This window comes from Manacus candei, unplaced genomic scaffold (genome assembly GCF_025592945.1).
Source record: "Manacus candei isolate 608988 ecotype Guabito, Panama unplaced genomic scaffold, ASM2559294v1 h1tg000008l, whole genome shotgun sequence".
NCBI classification, from domain to species: domain Eukaryota; kingdom Metazoa; phylum Chordata; class Aves; order Passeriformes; family Pipridae; genus Manacus; species Manacus candei.
In genome coordinates this window covers 25,176,531-25,194,446 of record NW_026138056.1, presented here as the reverse complement: position 1 = coordinate 25,194,446, position 17,916 = coordinate 25,176,531, and the positions used below count along the sequence as shown (strand labels likewise).

The 17,916-nt window shown below is 39.3% G+C and overlaps 1 protein-coding gene across 1 annotated transcript; it reads left to right on the top strand.

The window, feature by feature from the left end:
• Nucleotides 1–1,529: 1,529 nt before the first annotated feature.
• TRAM1 (translocation associated membrane protein 1) lies at nucleotides 1,530–16,510 on the top strand. The gene is made up of 11 exons (XM_051769003.1): nucleotides 1,530–1,823; nucleotides 4,696–4,759; nucleotides 5,343–5,464; nucleotides 5,667–5,783; nucleotides 6,630–6,688; nucleotides 7,082–7,166; nucleotides 10,878–10,948; nucleotides 11,038–11,142; nucleotides 11,677–11,820; nucleotides 12,723–12,883; nucleotides 15,012–16,510. Exons 1-11 carry the CDS (start codon nucleotides 1,701–1,703, stop codon nucleotides 15,083–15,085), a joined length of 1,125 nt encoding a protein of 374 aa, XP_051624963.1. The 5' UTR covers nucleotides 1,530–1,700; the 3' UTR covers nucleotides 15,086–16,510.
• Nucleotides 16,511–17,916: the final 1,406 nt, after the last annotated feature.

The following is a 17,916-nucleotide window of genomic DNA, read 5'->3' as shown; positions in this document are numbered from 1 at the left end:
TAAGTCTGAGGTGGGACATTGATGCAAACATACTGCAAAAAGGATTCCAATTTTTATCCCAGCCCAATGTACTTCACAGGTGCAATATGTTACATCCATGACTACACTGTATGCAGTCAGGGATATACTTTCACATTGTTATTGTTGAAATAGTGTTCTGCTTACTTTAGAGTAACAAAATACTGGTGTATCCAGGGGATTAAGAGATTTCTAGGGTATAAAACATCTTGGGATTGAAATATGAATGCTGCTTCTGTTTAATCTTAAAAAAAAAATACAGCCATGCAAGGAAATTTTCTGTAGCCTTTTCTGTATTTTTTAAGTATCCTAGATCATCTCTAGACACCAAATATATCTGTCTGATGATTTATGAAATTCACAGGAAACCTCTGAGCATCTACACAGCTGAGGAAGATGTTTTATAGTTGAAAAACCTGGAGATCAGTCTGGTCCATACAGTAGGAAGAAATGAACCTATCACCAACAGCTCATACAATATATTTGATGCATGCTCTCAATTCTGGCAGGGCGAAGCAATACCAACCAAACAGCTGAACCTTAATTTCTTACCCTAATTTCTTACCCTGTATTCATTAGCTGCTGACAACACTAAATTTCAGCTGTAAATTAGTCATTTTCTTGATCTTTCTTTTTCATATATCCACGGGGAGTATCTGCCACCCAGAAGCTTTAATAAATAAACAGAACATGAATTTTGGAGGGGACGAAGGACAGCTGAATTCAGCCTGGATGTCTTCCACATCAGCGTTTATTTCTCAGACCTCTTCATTCATCCATTTAAACCAGGCGAGAGTCTCCTGTGACTGGCTTGTTTTTTTAATCTACTTCTAATCTTCTGTTAATGTCTCTTCCTCCTGTACTTCTCGGTTAGCTTTTCTTCCCCTCTCCTTTCTTGCACTTGGATTCCTTGTTACTGTAATTGCTACATGTTACTTCTGGCTGCACACTACAGTGTGAGCAGAGGGACAGCGGGAGCCGCTGGTGACATCGGGACCGTGCGGCTGCGCCTCGGCCGTACCTAGAACGAGCCCGGCGGGCGTCCTCCTTGCACCCTCCGGGAGCCCATCTTACGGCCTGCGGGGGTCTGGTGACCACCAAGCTTAGCCTCGGAGAAGGAAAGAGTGGAAAAAAAAAAAGTGAACCTGGATGGCGGGGGTGCCGAGAGGGAGTGGAGTCCGACCCGGCTCCGTGGCACAGCCCGAAGCGGGGGCAGCCCGCTCTATTAGGTCGCGACCCCGGCGGGATCCCCAGTCATTTTATGTCGCCGCTGTCCCGGTGGGAGAGAAGCTGGGCCCGCGCCCAGCGAGGGTTTCGGGCTACGGCCAGCGAGTACCCGGCCGCGCTGCCAAGGACGCAGCACCTGGACGCTGCCCAGGTGGCACGGCACGGCACGGCACGGCACGGCAGGGCACGGCTCTGCTGACGAGTCCCGGCCACGCCGCGTCCCGGGGCCGCTCCCGGGTTGGTGGGTTCGAACTGCCGCCCCCGGGCGGGCGGAGCGCGGGCGGAGGCGCCGCCGGCCGGCAGGGGCGCTGCGGGAGGGGGAAGCGGAGCGGCGGCCGTGCCATTCCCCGGCTGCGCGGTCGCCTCCTCCCCCTCCGCCTCTTCCTGGCCGCGGCGAGCGGAGCTGTGCTGGCAGCGGGGAGGCGGCGGCGCCGGCGCCCAGCTCCCGGCCCGCCATGGCGATCCGCAAGAAGAGCAACAAGAACCCGCCAGTGCTGAGCCACGAGTTCATCGTGCAGAACCATGCGGACATCGTGTCCTGCATGGCCATGATCTTCCTGCTGGGGCTCATGTTCGAGGTGAGGCGGCGCCAACGCCCCCGCCCGGGGTCCTCGTCCCTCTTCCCCCTGCTCCGCCGGGGGCTCTCGGTGCTGGAGGGGAGGGAGGGAGTGGGAGGGCGCAGGAGTCCCGATGCAGCGAGGGCCAGCGGCACAGCCTCCCGGCGCACCTGCCCGCCGCCCCACGGTGTACGCGGGAAGGGAGCCGACTGCCGCCCCGCCGCACGGCCCGACCGCCAGAGCGGGCGCCCTCCCTGCGGTGCATCCTCGCTCCGCCGGGGGAACGCCCTCTTCCTCGGCTCGGCTCGGCTCGGAGAGGCGCAGCCTGCGGCTGCCGCCAGGACCCGAGTCCCGCTTCCCCCCGCCGCCCTGGGAGGGAGGGAGGGAGGGAGGCCGTGCGGGGCCGGGCAGGGGGTGGGCGCGCTGCGTCCCTTGGCGGCGGCGGGGAGTTCCTGCGGGCGGCGGGGTTACGTGGCAGACGGGAGAGGGAGGAGGAGTGCGCGGCACGGCGAGGAGGGGGCGGGGGGCGAGGCCCGGCCGCCACAGCCGATCCCCCGCTCTTTGTGTGGCGGCCCCGCCGGCACTACGGCTCCCGTCGGGCGGCGCGGCGGGAAGGGAAGGCAGCGGTGACGTGTCCTTACAGCAGCGCTCGGGTCCCCCTGCCCGCGCCCCCGCGCTGCCCGCGGAGCATCCCAGCGCTCCAGGCGGTTCGAGGCGCCGCTCGGATGGCGCTGGTCACCCCTCGCTGCCACCTCCCGCCTCGGAGGTGGGCCGAGGGTTGGCAGCGGCAGAGGGGAGCTCTCCCTTCGGCCTGAGGGCCGGCCCTGCTGCGGGCCAGGCGCTCTCTGGGAACCCATGTTGAATGCAGATGTTTTAAAACGTGCCTTTTTGGCTCTTCTCGATTACCTTCTGAGGGAACTGAAAAGGTGACTTACCTGTGTGACTGCCAAAATGTTGTCAATGATCTGAGGTCGTTGAAGACTGAGATCACTGAAACTAAGATCACTGATCATCAGAGTAATCAGTTCATTGGTTCATTAGTTCATTGGCTAAGTGTTTCTGGCTTTTTGGTATTTTAGACGTTTGTTTAGACACGTATTTGGGCTTTATTTTAGATATTTGTTTAGGGCTGTGGACCTTTTTGTTATATGGGTGGTTTTCAGAATAGTTTTATCCAGCCATCGGTACTGCTCAACACTAAGGCCCAGTGGAGTTAGGAAAACCAGATACATATATATGTAAGTATATATATATACCCCAAAAGTAAAAACAGGGCAGACCAACAAAGGTGTTATGTTTGAGTTTGCTATTAGAAATCACCAAGACACCACCAGTATGGTGGTTTTCTGGGGAATGACATTAAAGAAGTGGACCTAGACATTTACCTTTTATGCCTACTTCAGAGTTACTGTATTGACAGTATTATTGATAGTGTTGGAAGTTTTGTGGGGGATTGGATGTGTTCTGAATTCTTTTGTTTCCAGTTTTTTTACCCCATGTTTTTTCTACCCTGGTGTAGAGAGGCCATATATCTTTGTTGGTACAGATGTGATGTGGCTGAGAAGATTGTAGCAGTTTTTTTAAGGCTTTGATATAGGTCTTGGAAATCACTGCCTGACTTGTGCAATTGAATTAGTACTGAGAGTAGCTGACAGAGCTTCAAAGGGTAGTTGAGAATTGACTGGTGTTTTGAATTGTCCTCTGAGGACATCCATCCTCCCTTGATGGATAGGGAACCCGAGGTGATCTCAGTAATTTAGGCAAACTAGCTGGATACCCTGAAGTTACATGGACTGAACAGTCTGCCATGTATTCAGGGTTTCATAGAAAATTTAGGGCTTGTTGACAAAGAGCTGCTTTTAAAACTTAATCTCATTTCCCGTGAATGATAATTAATGCTGGTAGTAACCTAATAATTATTTTCAGATACTCAATGTATCCTTCCAGGATTCATAAAAGAGCTTGTTTTTTTCATCAGCCCTATGAATGCCACAAAGATGCTAGGTTTTTACAGCAATGAAAAACTATCAGATCACAAATGCTGTTGTAAAGCACAGTTATTTTTCCTTCTGTTAAGACATGTTGTTTCATGTTGGAATTCAACTAAGATGCATTAAAGTTAAAAATAAGTTTCTGATTTTTGACAAATAAGAACTTGTACTCCTGCTTATTTACTAGGCTTTTTAGAATATCTCCACCCTCAGAAAAAAGCCATTAGGACAAACATCCTCCCTCCAAATTGCTTTTATTCATTCTACTTTTTCTTACAACCAGTCATAAAGGAGTAGTACCACTACTGCTAAATTTAATCACATTTGTTTTACGCATCTTGCCAAAGGATCCCCAAGGTCAAAAGAATGCTAATTGTATTGAGTTGGTATGCCACTGGCCTGAAATGGTTTTCTGTTCTTTATGCTTTTTTTCCTTCCCTGTCCACATTTTTCAGATCACTCACAGTTTTATGAATATGATAATTGACTTTCAAATTTTGTCAAATAAAAAAAAGTACTTTTAAATAAAGTTTATTCTCGGTCATTGCTGAATGCATCATGGTCTAGGGGTTCCATGATATTGTGCATTCTGTTAATGTAATCATACAGTATGGACTGAGGAAAGCATTGTAGCATGTTTTCATTTCAATGTTGTAGGAAAGACTATTTGTAAGTGGCATTTTCAAGGATATTTCATTCAGGAGGTTTGGTATTCTGTAAACAAATCTATACAGACCAGGCAATGTGTGCTGCCTTTGAAAAGTCAGGTGAAGCGGTGTGATAACATGATCACTTTTTTGGGAGGGGACAAATGTGCTGGGCAAGGGTGCTAAATGTATTGGCATATGTCTTCAGTTTAATGTAGCTTACTTCCATGAGAATTTGTTTTTTTCCTCTTTCAGATTACAGCAAAAGCAGCTGTCATTTTTGTTACACTTCAGTATAATGTTACCATTCCTGCCACAGGTATGTATCTTGCAGGAGGTTAGTTATGAGACTGTGTATTCAGACATTATTGGTATGCCATGCTTTCTAGACTGATGGTAGGTAAATTTGTCAATTTGAATAGATAATAAGCAGCTTTCAAGGATTTCACTCTATTAAAACTCCATTTTAATTAATTAGGTTAGAGACAGTGTTTCTGTTCTGATATATTCATCATTAGTGCTAAAACACCATCTGACTGGTAGATAAGTTCACACAGATTCTTACTTGGGCTTTACAAGTGACAGTCTTTAATAGTCAAAGCGGGGTGATAGCTTAACATATTTTTATTGTCTGCTTTCAATGCGTTTGGGTAAGCTTCCTAAGTGCTGCACTTAAGTTTTTTGTTTTATAGTACTTCTTTCCAGAGTCAAAATGAGTTTGTGATGTGATGGAGAAAACTATAAACAATCTAGTGACCTAGTTTGTGGTGGCAGTTTAATTTGACTTTTATTTGTTCAGCTGACTACAAGGTAACTTCTGTGAAAAGTTTCACTCTGAAAAACAAACTTATTAGCCATTAAACTGTATTGATGCCTAACAGTTCATTCTGTTTGCCTTTTAGAAGAACAATCTGCAGAAACAATCTCTCTCTATCACTATGGCATCAAAGACTTGGCTACGATTTTCTTTTACATGCTTGTAGCAATAATCATACACGCTATAATTCAGGAGTATGTACTGGATGTAAGTACAAAATATTAATTCCTTTCATCAAGAAAATGGTCAGGTTTTAATTAGACCTTAAGACTATTAACTTAAAAGTAAACTTCTGCATTAAAGCTTTTAACTGTAAAAACATGCATTAAAACTTTTAGATGTTCTAATGCAGTTACCAGGTAAATGTGAAGTACTGCAGCATATAAATAACAATGGATTTTCATTTCAGAAAATTAACAGGAAAATGCACTTTTCAAAAACAAAGCATAGCAAGTTCAATGAGTCTGGGCAACTTAGTGCATTCTACCTTTTCTCCTGTGTTTGGGGAACGAGTATTCTTGTCTCTGTAAGTATGCCCCCTCTTCTGTTTGTATTATGTGATTTCAAAAGCTTCACTTAGACTGCTGATAAATGTGGTTTGGGCTTATTTTTCTGGTTTTAGCTGGTTTTAATTTTAAAGTGGGGACAAGTTTAAGAATTCTGTGTAGGTTGTAGTCATAACTGAGTATAAAGTCCAGTAGTGTTGCTGTTGCTGAGTCTTGAGTGTATTTACTGTGAACAGAGTAAGGTAAAACCATTTAACTATTATGGTACTTAATTCTCTGTAGTTTTTTTGTGTTGTTTTATTAACATAAAATAAATGTTTAAAAAGCACTATATGTAGCATTTTGGAGCCTAGAAAATGGGTATATGGGCCCACTGCTGTAGTCTGAAGTCAATGTGTCCTTTCAGGTTAAAGCTAGTGGCTGAATGTGAAGGGAAAGAGTATTTTTTTTCTTTTCCTTTAATATAATAACTCCTGGAAAAACTTTCCTTTTATTAGTTAAACTCAAAGCCTGTCAGCAGTTTACATTAGAAGACTTATGGCTGTAGAGATGCTGAAATAACTTCCATCTCATTCTATATGGAACAAACACATGATTTGATTGATTGTTTTTTATTTTCCTAAGCCAGTACTACTGTCTTTTGTTTTGGGGAGTTGTTTTGTGGGTGGGTTTTGTTCTGCTTATTTGTGATTTCTTGGGTTTAAAAAAAAAATTAGATCTGCAGCTTTTACTTGTGTATGTAGATGTGTACACATGTGTTTGTACACATAAATGCATACATGTATTTCCAGTCATTATTTCTGACTAGAAAGTAACATCTCTGAGAGTGTATTGAAAGGTTTTGTTTGGTTTTTTTTTTCTTTTAGGAGAACTATATATCAGATCCAACCTCTCTGTGGAGGGACTATCCGCACACACTGATTCCGTAAGGCCTCTTCCTTGGGGGATTGCTGGGCGAGAGGAGGGGGGGTTTTAAACTTAGCTTGTGTCACATACAATTTGTGTGGAATAAGTAGTTTGTAAAACTGTATTAGTCACTGATGCATTTTTGGTTGTATTTATGTGGCCTCTCAATTCTTTGACAATTGTAGCATACAAAGTTCTCTTTCTGTAGGCTGTTACTTAGAGAATTAAGTTTTTGCAAGCTTTATCTCAATGATTTTGATTTTTAAAATCTTAGTTTAAAGTTGGCTGGCAGGAAGGATCTGTATGTTTTCTTTAAGAGACAGTGATAAAATGTGTTCACTAGAAGGCTTCTGAAATGTTTTAATTTTATTCATAATAAGTAATGTGGTTCAATTCTTACTGTATTGCACAGGTTTCAAATGAAGTTTTTCTACATCTTACAGTTGGCATATTGGTTTCATGCTTTTCCAGAATTGTACTTCCAGAAAACTAAAAAAGTAAGTTCAAAATGTAAATGGAAGGAACTGCAGAGCAAGCAGCTCAAACAGTGGAGTAGTTAATTTCTTTTGAACTTGGAGAGTAATGTGTTACCCTAGATTTCCTACCCTATTCTGATTTGTGTTACTCACTTTTCTTGATGGAATTTGGGGGGCTCAAATGTCCATGTGAGAAAGGGGTCTTTTTTCATTTTAGTTATTTCAGTATTTCTAATTGCAGTAAATATTTCAGTATTTCTAATTGCATTAAAATTGTTGTATATCTGTTGTGTAAATAAAAATTACTAGTGTTTCTCATCTGCTGAAAGAATTTTCCCTTGAGGAATGAATGTGAGATTTTCTTTTCAAACTTTTTTTTTGTTTCTCATAATTGGTAGTCTGAATAGTCTCATTGAAATCACAGCTAGTTGATGAATCATGATATAGGTGTAGAATACAAGCTGTGAATAATTTTATAAATCAAAGTGGTATTAAAGTCTGGGATTTAAGTACCACTATCCTCTGCAGAAGTTCTGGTTAGTTATGTATTGATATTTTTTTCAGTTCTCAATTTTTAACAGCAGCATTTTTTCCCTGAGGGTTTTCTGTGTTTGGGTTCTCATAACACTGAGTTCACTTCAGATTTTTTGTAGCACGCTTCTTGCCTTCCTGACCGATTTAAGTAGGCTCTTCGCATGTTGTTGCTCAAGATCATTTTGCATATACATTTTCCTGCTTAAACTTTCCTGTTTTAAACTCTTCAACATGGCTTCACCAAAGGCAAATCGTGCTTGACTAACTTAGTGGCTTTCTATGGTGGAGTGACTGCATCAGCGGATGAGGGAAGAGCTGCTGATGTTATCTACCTGAACTTCTGTTAAGGCTTTTCATAGGATCCCCCACAGCATTCTTACTTCTAAATTGGAAGGAGATGGATTTGATGGATGGACTGTTAGATGGATAAGGAGCTGGCTGGATGGCTGCTTCCAGAGAGTTACAGTCAGTGAGTCAATGTCCAAGTGGAAACTAGTAACAAGCAATTTTCTTCAAGGATCTGTACTGGAACCAGTGCTGTTTGACATTTCATCAGGCAAAGGGATCAAGTGCACCCTCAGCAAGTTTGCAGAGCCACCAGGCTGAGTGTTGCAGTTGATTTGCTTGAGGAAAGGGGTGCCATCTAGAGTATCCTGACAGGCTTGGACTGGGTCCATGTGAACAAGGCCAAGTGCAAGGTCCTGCACGTGGATTATGGGAATCCCCAACATCAATAAAGGCTGGGGATGAATGGATTGAGAACAGCCCTGCAGAACACTTGGGGTACTGGGGATGAAAAGTTGGACATAAGCTAGTAATGTACCCTTGCATCCCAGAAAGCCAGTTGGAACCTGGGCTGCATAAAAAGCGGTGACCAGCTGGTTGTTCTGCCCCTCTACTCCACTCTGGTGAAACCCCACTTGGAGTACTGTGTCCTGCTCTGGGGTCCCCAGCACAGGAAAGGTATGAATCTGTTTGAGCAGGTCCAGAGAAGAGCCACAAAGATGAACAGAGGGCTGGAGCAGCCCCCCTGTGAAGACAGGGTGAAAGAGTTGGGGTTGTTCAGCCTGGAGAATAGGAGGCTCCAGGGAGAACTTATTGTGGCCTCACACTGTTTGAACTGGCCTTACAAGAAATATGGAAAGAGACTTTTTATCAAGGCCTATAGTGAGAAGACAAGGGGCAATGATTTTAATCTGAAAGAGGGTGGGTTTAGAATAGATACAAAGAAATTCTTAACTATGAAGATGGTGAGACAGTGGAACAGATTGCCTAGAGAAGTTGTGGTTTCCCCTTTATTTGAAGTGTTCAAGGTGAGGTCGGATGGGGCTTTGAGCAACCTGATCTAGTGATAGAAGTCCCTGCCCATGGTAGAAAGGTTGGACTAGATGATGTACAAGCGGCTCTTCAAGCCCAAATGATTCTGTAACTGTTGTTGCTGTGTGACTAGGCTATATCTCTGCTGCCAGAGTTTATTCAAGAAAATGATACATAGGTGTTATGTAAGCATAGGTCTTTGTTTAGGAGCCTAGAAGAGGCTTAGTAAAATAGTAATGAGATGCATTGTTTTTATGCTGGTCTGATGCAGTATAAACACTGTTTTGCAGATGCACTGCAGCTCATGTTCCCATATTGTGCTAATGGTACCTCTCAAATGTAACTTCATGGCCAAGTCTGGAGATTTTTTTTTTAACATAAGTTCAAGAAAGCTGTCACAAGTGGCCTAAGTGCTGTATGTTGAATAATAGTGTTTTATTGGGTCAGTACTTGAAATTTTGGCCTCTGACTTTTGCATTAAGTTTAGAGAATAGTTCATTTGTTTTAGCAAGTTCATAGTTGATATTTCTTTCACCGTGGCTTAACCTCTGCCCTCTTGGCTTCCTTGCTTTATTCCGTCTCTTGAAGGAACTGGCTGCATTTACTCAGGTCTAGTTGTCTTTACTGCTGACACAGACAAGGGAAGAACTTCTTAACTCCGGTACTCTGTATAGGCATGTCTATCTCCGGTTGCATTATTCCAGTAGGCCTTCAGTCTCCCCCAGTTTGTCTGAGCGGGCAGCATAGGCTGTTGAAATGTTACCTGAGTTCTGAAGTTAGTGTAAAAGGCTTCTCCTGTTAGTAGTTGGAGAAACTAACTATTTGTACTGTCTATTCTCTAGTTTATCTCAAAGAAGTATTTATTTTTGTTTTCTTTCAGATAATTTAGAGTAGGTCTTTGTTCATCTCTTTTCTTACCCTTTGTGGTATGGTGCTTTGTGTGTGGTGTTTGCTGTTGTCAGAAGTGTTTGATTCTATATGTTTGTTGGATTTGAGATTGAGTATTGAATAACATACTATAGATGTTACAAGATTAAAATGTTAGGCCTTTTTTCTTTGCATGTAGACTAGATAAAGCTGAAGATCCTTGAACTTTAGGGGATTTTTCCAAAAAATAGGAGTTTCTTAAGCACAGCTTGAATGTACTCTGCATACTGCTTCAAAACAGATTTTTATTGTGATCTGGCATACTTTAGTGATTCTTCTGTTCACAGATGGCACAATCTGCTTTCCACGTGCTGTGTGTCTCCCTCTTTATTATTTTGTCTCCATGAAGTGTTCAATTTAATGGAGCTGGCTAAAACCTGAATTGAAGTGTGACCATGAGGTTTAGCATGACTAGTTAATAACTATATTCTCTGTATTTGCTAGCAACAGTGTGCCAGAATTTTGAATGTTCTTGAATTTTTAAAATCAACGCCAACACTAGGAAAAGTTTTCATTTTGGTTTGTAGACTGTTTTTTTTTTTATTTCTGTAGCAATCTGACAATCTGATTAGCAGCAAACATGTGGAACTGTAGGAGCTGATGATACAGTTATATGTATACAAAATAAGTATTGTAATAGCTTGTACAAATTCACAAGAGTCGTAACAAATAAAACTGGGCCCTTTTAAAAAGCATCTTTTTTGTGTTTGATGCATTTTCTCACAGTAGCATATGTACAAGATTCTGAATATTATTGCTAAGTAAGCAATGAGTTATGTGTGGAATTAGATGACCCAGGCTGAGTAATTCAGTGCCAGGCCAGACCAGGCCATGTTAAGGTAATTGATAAACAAAGAAGAATTTCCAAGACTAGGGAATAGTGATAATAGATAACATTGTACCATACTGTATAACATTGTGTATAAGTCATGGTTGTTTTTTTCTTCCTAATAGGAAGATATCTTTCGCCAGATTGTCTACATTGGACTTTACCTCTTTCATATTGCTGGAGCCTATCTCCTGAAGTAAGTCAATTGTAAACTTTTTCTGGCTTCATTCCCTTTCTTAAACATGTAACAAAATGTCTGAATGTTTGTTTTATTTGTTTTGATAGTCTGACCCATCTTGGACTTGTTCTTCTGGTATTGCATTACTTCGTTGAATTTCTTTTCCACATATCCCGTCTTTTCTACTTCAGTGATGAAAAATACCAGAAAGGGTAAGTAGTCTTTATATTTTAAATTCATATAATTTCTACCTTAAAGCCTTTTGCATTTGACTAGCCAGAAACCAAAATTACAAGGAAGTTCGAACAGTTTTTCTTAGAGACCACAGTTCTCCAGAGAAGTGTTAGTACTTATATCTCTTAAACAACTGGTTTTTTAACCTTGTTTTAGCCTGTTTAAGTAAATGTTAGTAGCAGTATAAAAATGAAATAAAATCTCACAATGTGTACTAATTTTTTTTTTAAAGTTTTGTAGAGAAAGGAACAGGATAGGTTCAGTATCCTACAGCCAGTCCTGTAGGAATTAATAACATGCTTATGTTCTAATAGTACTGGAAAGCACTTTCCATTGAGTTGAAATTAGTTTTCAGAACATAATGCAAGACTCATGTGGAATAGGTGCAATGAATTTAGGTAAGTTCTTATATTCCAAACAAATTTGCATGGTGAAGGGTAAACATTTGTCTTGTTAGTGCATGTGTTTTGAATGGAAAATTCATTCAGTGTTTGTGGTGTTTTTATTTCTAGATTTTCACTATGGGCAGTTCTTTTTGTTTTGGGAAGGCTTCTCACCTTGATTCTCTCAGTCCTCACTTTTGGCTTTGGACTAGCAAGAGCAGAAGATCAGCAGCTGAATTTCAGTACTGGAAACTTTAATGTCCTGGCTGTTAGGTATAGTAAACCTGAAACAGTTCTTAAGCATGTACTGTAAACCTGTGTTAGATACACAATATAAATGGTATGGTATGGTATGGTATTAATGCCAGTAATTCTGAATGATTGAGTATTTTCATGCAACTGATGGGATCAATGGGAATAGCTTATGTAACAAACTTTTAAACTACAGTGAAATGAATTGAATTATTTACAGTCTACAGCTGAGAAATCTGTAACTGGTTACTCTTCTTTGTCAAAAGACACCCAGAATTAAAAGGAATATTCAATTATAAACACTAATTTTAAATGTTTCAGATTTAGTAAATTGAATTCTGGATATAATTGCAGTGAGTTTATCTATAGAGGTCAAGGTGGTATGTCCACAGCATCTTTGGTCTTGGTTGAAGATTTGTGCCTCTCTGTCGTTGCTATGGCTCCTGTTATTGCAACATGATGCAGAATGTTCTACCAACCACCTGGCCTTCTTATGAATTAAATCTAGAAAAGGAAGTTATTGAAACATTGGCAATGTAAGCATTACCCTGTAGAACTGATACTCAGAATGGCAAGACACTCTTAAACCATTTTCAGCTGTTGCTGCCTGGTACCTTGAGAGTAATTCTGAAAAAGAGAGCAGGAAACAAACCTAGTGCTTCCCAGTTTTGATGGGCAAAGACTTCACTATTGCTGTATATCCCGTTTTGATCATCTGTGCTTAAGCCCAGTCGCGCTGTGGGAGCAAACACTTGCATGGCTTAGCAAATGGATTTTACAGGGAGGAAGGGGTGGAAGTTGCCAAAAAAAATAAAAAATAGCCTGAACAAAACTGAACTTGTAAAAATTCGTGTTATCTAGAAAGAATCACTCTCATGCGTGACAAACTTACTGATAAAACTTCACTTGTGTTTTGTTTCTAGAATCAGCGTGCTGGCCTCTATCTGCATGACTCAAGCATTCATGATGTGGAAGTTCATTAATTTCCAGCTTCGGAGGTGGAGAGAGCATTCTTCTTCCCAGCCTCAGTCAGTGAAAAAGAAGTTTGTATCAGCTAAAGGAAAGACCTCCAGAAAAGAAAGAGGTTTGTAGTTGCAGTTTTTCTGTTACCTTGACTTCTCAAAAACAACCTCAGGATGTGCAGAGCCTTTTTTAATAGAGTTGCTAAAGAAGCATTTTATATTTAACTTGCAAGTGAGAGGACTCCGTTACAGAAACAGTATTGGTGAATGTTACTGTGGGGAGAAATGATTTAAAAAATACACACTATATATTGTTTGGATTTTCTAATTGCCCAAATGAAGGAATTACTGTTTGTAACATGATATTTTTATTATCTTTCATTTCAGTTCTCGAACAAAATATATGTCATGCTTATGTTTTTTTTCACTTATAAAAAGGGAACAGACACAATTTTAGATCTGTTCTCATAAACAATTATTTGTAAAATTTTCTTGCAATTAATTTCAGGCTTGTTGTTTATTTTCAGAAAATTCTGAGGTTTTAGGGCAAAGAGATGGTTTGATGATCCACTCAGTAAATAGTCTTGTGTTGAACTGTTTTTACAAAAAATAGAATTTGCTAGTTGTCTAAAGGGAGGTAATAACTACTTACTAGTCTAAACCTGTGTTGAAGCATTTGGAAATGTACTGATGACTCCAGGTTTTACTTTTTGATTATGTCACACTCTTTTTATAGAAAGAGCATGAAAGATGAACTGAATGCTCTTTCCTCCAAGAAAAATTATGTCCTCTTTTAAAAATAAAGTTTCCCCATACTTCAGTATTTCTGTTCTACCATCAGTTAAGCTTCTGTGTACTTAATTGCTAGCTTGAATAACTTCTGGACTTTTTTGAAACTGCTGAAGTTGTTTCAAAAGCTTTTTTCAGCATGATCCTTTCTCCCAATCATGTATTACCAACTTGTTCCACCTTTTGATATATTGAACATAGTGTGTGTGAAGACTATTTGCATCAAGAACTGAGATTTGTGGTGGGTGATCCATTTTTTATTTCCCCCAAGTTTCTTTTTTATTAAAATGATGTGCTTTAGATTTTTTGCTGCACTCCCTTTAAATGATTTGTAATTATCACAACTTGGCTTCTGTGTGGTGTTGGGGTTTTTTGTTTTCATCAGAAAATACAGGGGGATTTTTTTTATAATTGAGTGAAGGTAGTTTCCTATGTGAAAGTGTCCTATTGAATCAGAAGTGTCCTATTTAACCAGAGCTCCGTGTTCATTGCATACTCACTATGGTATTTCTTTAATTTAACTGAAGTCTTTTATGTCAAATAATTTTAAAATATAAACTTTAACGGTGTTTTAATCAGTGAGTCAAAATCTCCAAATCTATTTCATTCATATAATTTGATGAATTTGCTGGTTTTCATCCAACTTCAGTGGACACTTGCAAGCAGTAAACGAACAGTGAAAAAGTCAGTTAATTGGAGTTGTGGTTTAATTCGCAAAATAATTGAGCTATACCTGTCTTGAGACTGAAGAATTTTTTTGTTTATTTTAAATAGAAAGAAAAGAACTCTGTTCTTTCTTATTCTTCTGTTTTTAGTGTTCCTGTAATGTTGTCTGTTCAGAACACTTGCACAGGATGCAGCAAAACTGTGGTTTTGAAAGAGTAATATATGTAATTGAACTGTTTAAAACACTTTTTTGTGTTCCACCTATTTGAAGTACTCTTTCCATGTATGCATACTCATTGCAAATCTGAACTAGTGTTTCCTTCTGTCCATCTTTTATAAAATTGTATGTGCATATATATGAAATACTTGTAAATGAAGGAGTGTAATTTTAGTAAGAATTTCTAATATAAAATAGGTGGAACAAATAATTAAGACCTATACAAGGGAATTGTGTGTATACTGTGTCTCCAAAATTTCACAGAACGTCATCTACAGGTTGTGTTTTACTTTTTCACAAATACTGTAACTAGTCTTGATTTTTCAGTCTTGGTGTATATAATGCACATATTTCAGTGTCTGGCCACATCAGCAAACTGGAATTTATTGTAGTAAACTTTAAATTTTGCACTTTGTAAAAACTGTGTTATACTGTTGCATTCCTGATGATAATTATGAGGTTTAATGTAGAAGATAAGTCAGAAAATAATTTAAAAGACTGTTTGTGTAGGACCTAGAAAAATGTAAAAAAATATAAAACATCTCATTGTATTTGAAAAATGTTTTCTTGTTTTGTAGAAAATGGAATAAATGGAACAGTGACCTCAAATGGAGCGGACTCACCTCGCAGCAGGAAGGATAAATCCTCGTAAAACTGGGGTTTATTAAGTTAATTGACTAATGTCCCCAAAGAATCTGCTTTTTACATGGATGGCTCTTCAGCACTAGAGATATTATGGATTAAGGAAAATACAATTCATGTTTTTTGATTATTGATGTTGTTTTGAGAAACTTTTTTTAAAAAGCCATTTTGACTAAGGAAAAAGGTTTATCTCTCTTCAAATACTTGAGGGGAGGATTCAACACTTTTTAAAAAACATTGACGCTTTTTTAAACATTTACTGTGATGAAATAACTTACTTAATGAGGATCACTGTTGCAATGTATTATTTCCCTCCAGTTTTTGTAATCTTGGTGATATATGATGTTCTACCACCTTCACTTTTTCCAAGTTCCTCAAGAAGTATTACAAAATTGAAGTAAAAACTTAGTATGCGTTTTCAGATACTCTGGCTTTTCAGTTAATTACCTTGACTCAAATTTGCATTTCAAATTGGGATTCCAAGACCACACCAATAGACCTCTTTATTTTGTAGTTACTAGCTGCACAATGTCTGCTCTTAGAATTGCCCCATATCATTAAAACAGAACTGAAATAATCGGAAATGTTGCAGAGTCTTATTGTTTGTTGGTTAGAAATCTCTTACAAGGAACAAAAAACCTTTCTGAGATATAGCTTTTAGCACCTGAAAATTAGAAGGGAGCGTGTATGATCATAGGAAGAGTTGATTTGAGTAGCACTGTTCGCTTCTGTGTGTGCTTTTAAAGTGTATCTTGGAGAATTAGTGTGCGTTGGACCTTCTTTAAAAACTTGTCTGGCCGATTTTAGAGGGTGGTGGTTCTTACAATGTCTTGTGTTTGTTTTGGGAGGCAATTAATGCTCCGTGAAGAGGGAATTAAATAAATGGATCAAGTTATGAGAAACATTCCTTTATTCTAACTGCTTTGCTTTGTTTCACCTCTGTTAGGAATAGTTTGATTTCTCCTATATATGTTTTTATGAAAAAATATTTAGAAGCTACAACTTCTTAAAACTGATTTATTGTGCCCTTTGCTACAACTGGAAAAAATCTCAATTTAAGAATTCTTCCATTATCTTTTAAAATTGTATTCAATGTGAAGCTTCATCCAGTTAGTTTTCCAGTTTAATATGCAGATAATGTTTCCTCTGTACGCTTTTGTAATGGATATAATTCAACCCATTGCACTTGAGAACGAGTGAGAGATTTATTTGAGTCTTAAGAAGAAGTTACTAAATTAGTCTATCAAGGTAACCAAAGTATTGAACTGCTTATTGATTGAGGATAATTATGAGCAATCAAGCTGATAAATAAAATAATTTTAATTAAAACCTGTTATTATAATTGAATTTATACCCAACAGAGTAATAAATCTGCATTCTGTATCTTCTACAGTTCAATTGCTTACTGTTCAGAATAAACGTTTCCAGTACAAAATATTCTCTACAAGTAACTATCCATTCTTCAATTGTTTAGTGCTATTTAGAGTTATTGCAGTATAATTTATTATATGTTTCCGCTAATTACAGTCACGATTCCCAAGTGTTTGGTTCACACCTCCTGAAATGGACTTGGCAGACTTATACTTGCTTGGCTTGAGAACTCTAGAGCAGCATGCCCTGTAATATGCCCAGTCTGCTTCAGTAGAAGTAGCTATGCCATGCCTTGATTTGAAGTGGTGGAACTGTGAATCTGTCTGATTCTGGAAATCTGACATGAAACTGGAAAATTGGAAATCAGAAATTTTGAGAGAATTGTATATATTATATACCTGCTGCCAAAAGTCACATTTCAACTCTGATGTTTCTAGAAAGACCTTCACAAATCCTGTGTGCCTTGCTCTCAACTTGTACCTTAAGCCAGGGGGGAAAATTTTAAGTGTCTAGTCTGGTACTTTGACTCTAAATCAGTTTGGTTGTGATATCCGGTTGTACTGGGGCTCTCAGAATCATAACAGGTGGAGGAACAAATTATGAAGGGAACATCTAAGGTACTTCTTGAGATCTTTAAGACTTATAGGAGGGTTGTAATAGTTGTTTCCCTAAGGCAAACTGTTTCTTGTAAACCTCATTCACAGTAGTCTTGAAATGCAAACTTCAGGTTAATTTCCAAAAACTTCTAAAGAATATATTCTTGACTGTTAATACTGACATTGCTTTTTGTCTCCTTTTGGCCTTATGGACAGAAATTCTTGGCCTTTGGACTTTAACAAAAGCACTTTTGTTTCCACAATGGCTTAATCTTCATCCTTGCCTTATAGGAGTTGTCGCTGTCTGCCAAGTAATATAGAATAATAACAGTTGTTCTAGAATTTGGATAGAGTATTGGAAGCCAGCATCTTCTGTCTTTTGTATCATAACTAAAAATACATAATTATTATGTTTGAGGCAAAAGCAGTGATTTAGAATTTTCTACCTTGGAATGGAAACACTCATAAACTTATAAGATTTTGAGACTTATGTTTCCAGTTTGATATTGCTTGTTTTAGCATAAGATTATTGTCTGGCTGGATAATTTCTTTTTAATTGCTTAAAACTGGTTTTTAAATGTTATTGCATTTTTTGCTCTTTGCTTGTAATCTGGGATTCAGTAAGATGGAAGTCTAATCATGTTTTCTTAATTGTGGAGTCAGGAAAAATAGAAATGGAAATGTCTGAAGAGTTCATCGTTTTATTCCTATGTCTAATAAAATAATTTTTGCCTAGGCTGCAGTAATTTATCCTGGTCAGTTGACAGGTCCTGTGAAGAGAAAGATTTGTCCATATACATGGATTTTAATTGAATAGTTATACAGACAGTGGATAGGGTTTGTTGGGTTTGGGTTTTGTCTTAAAGCCCCTTCC

Bases quoted from the DNA above. Each gene is read 5' to 3' on its own strand.
- TRAM1 (XM_051769003.1), top strand. From the start codon at position 1,701: ATGGCGATCCGCAAGAAGAGCAACAAGAACCCGCCAGTGCTGAGCCAC. The intron at 4,760-5,342 runs GTATGTATCTTG...TTTGCCTTTTAG, and splicing joins TGTTACCATTCCTGCCACAG to AAGAACAATCTGCAGAAACA. The intron at 11,143-11,676 runs GTAAGTAGTCTT...TTTTATTTCTAG, and splicing joins GATGAAAAATACCAGAAAGG to ATTTTCACTATGGGCAGTTC.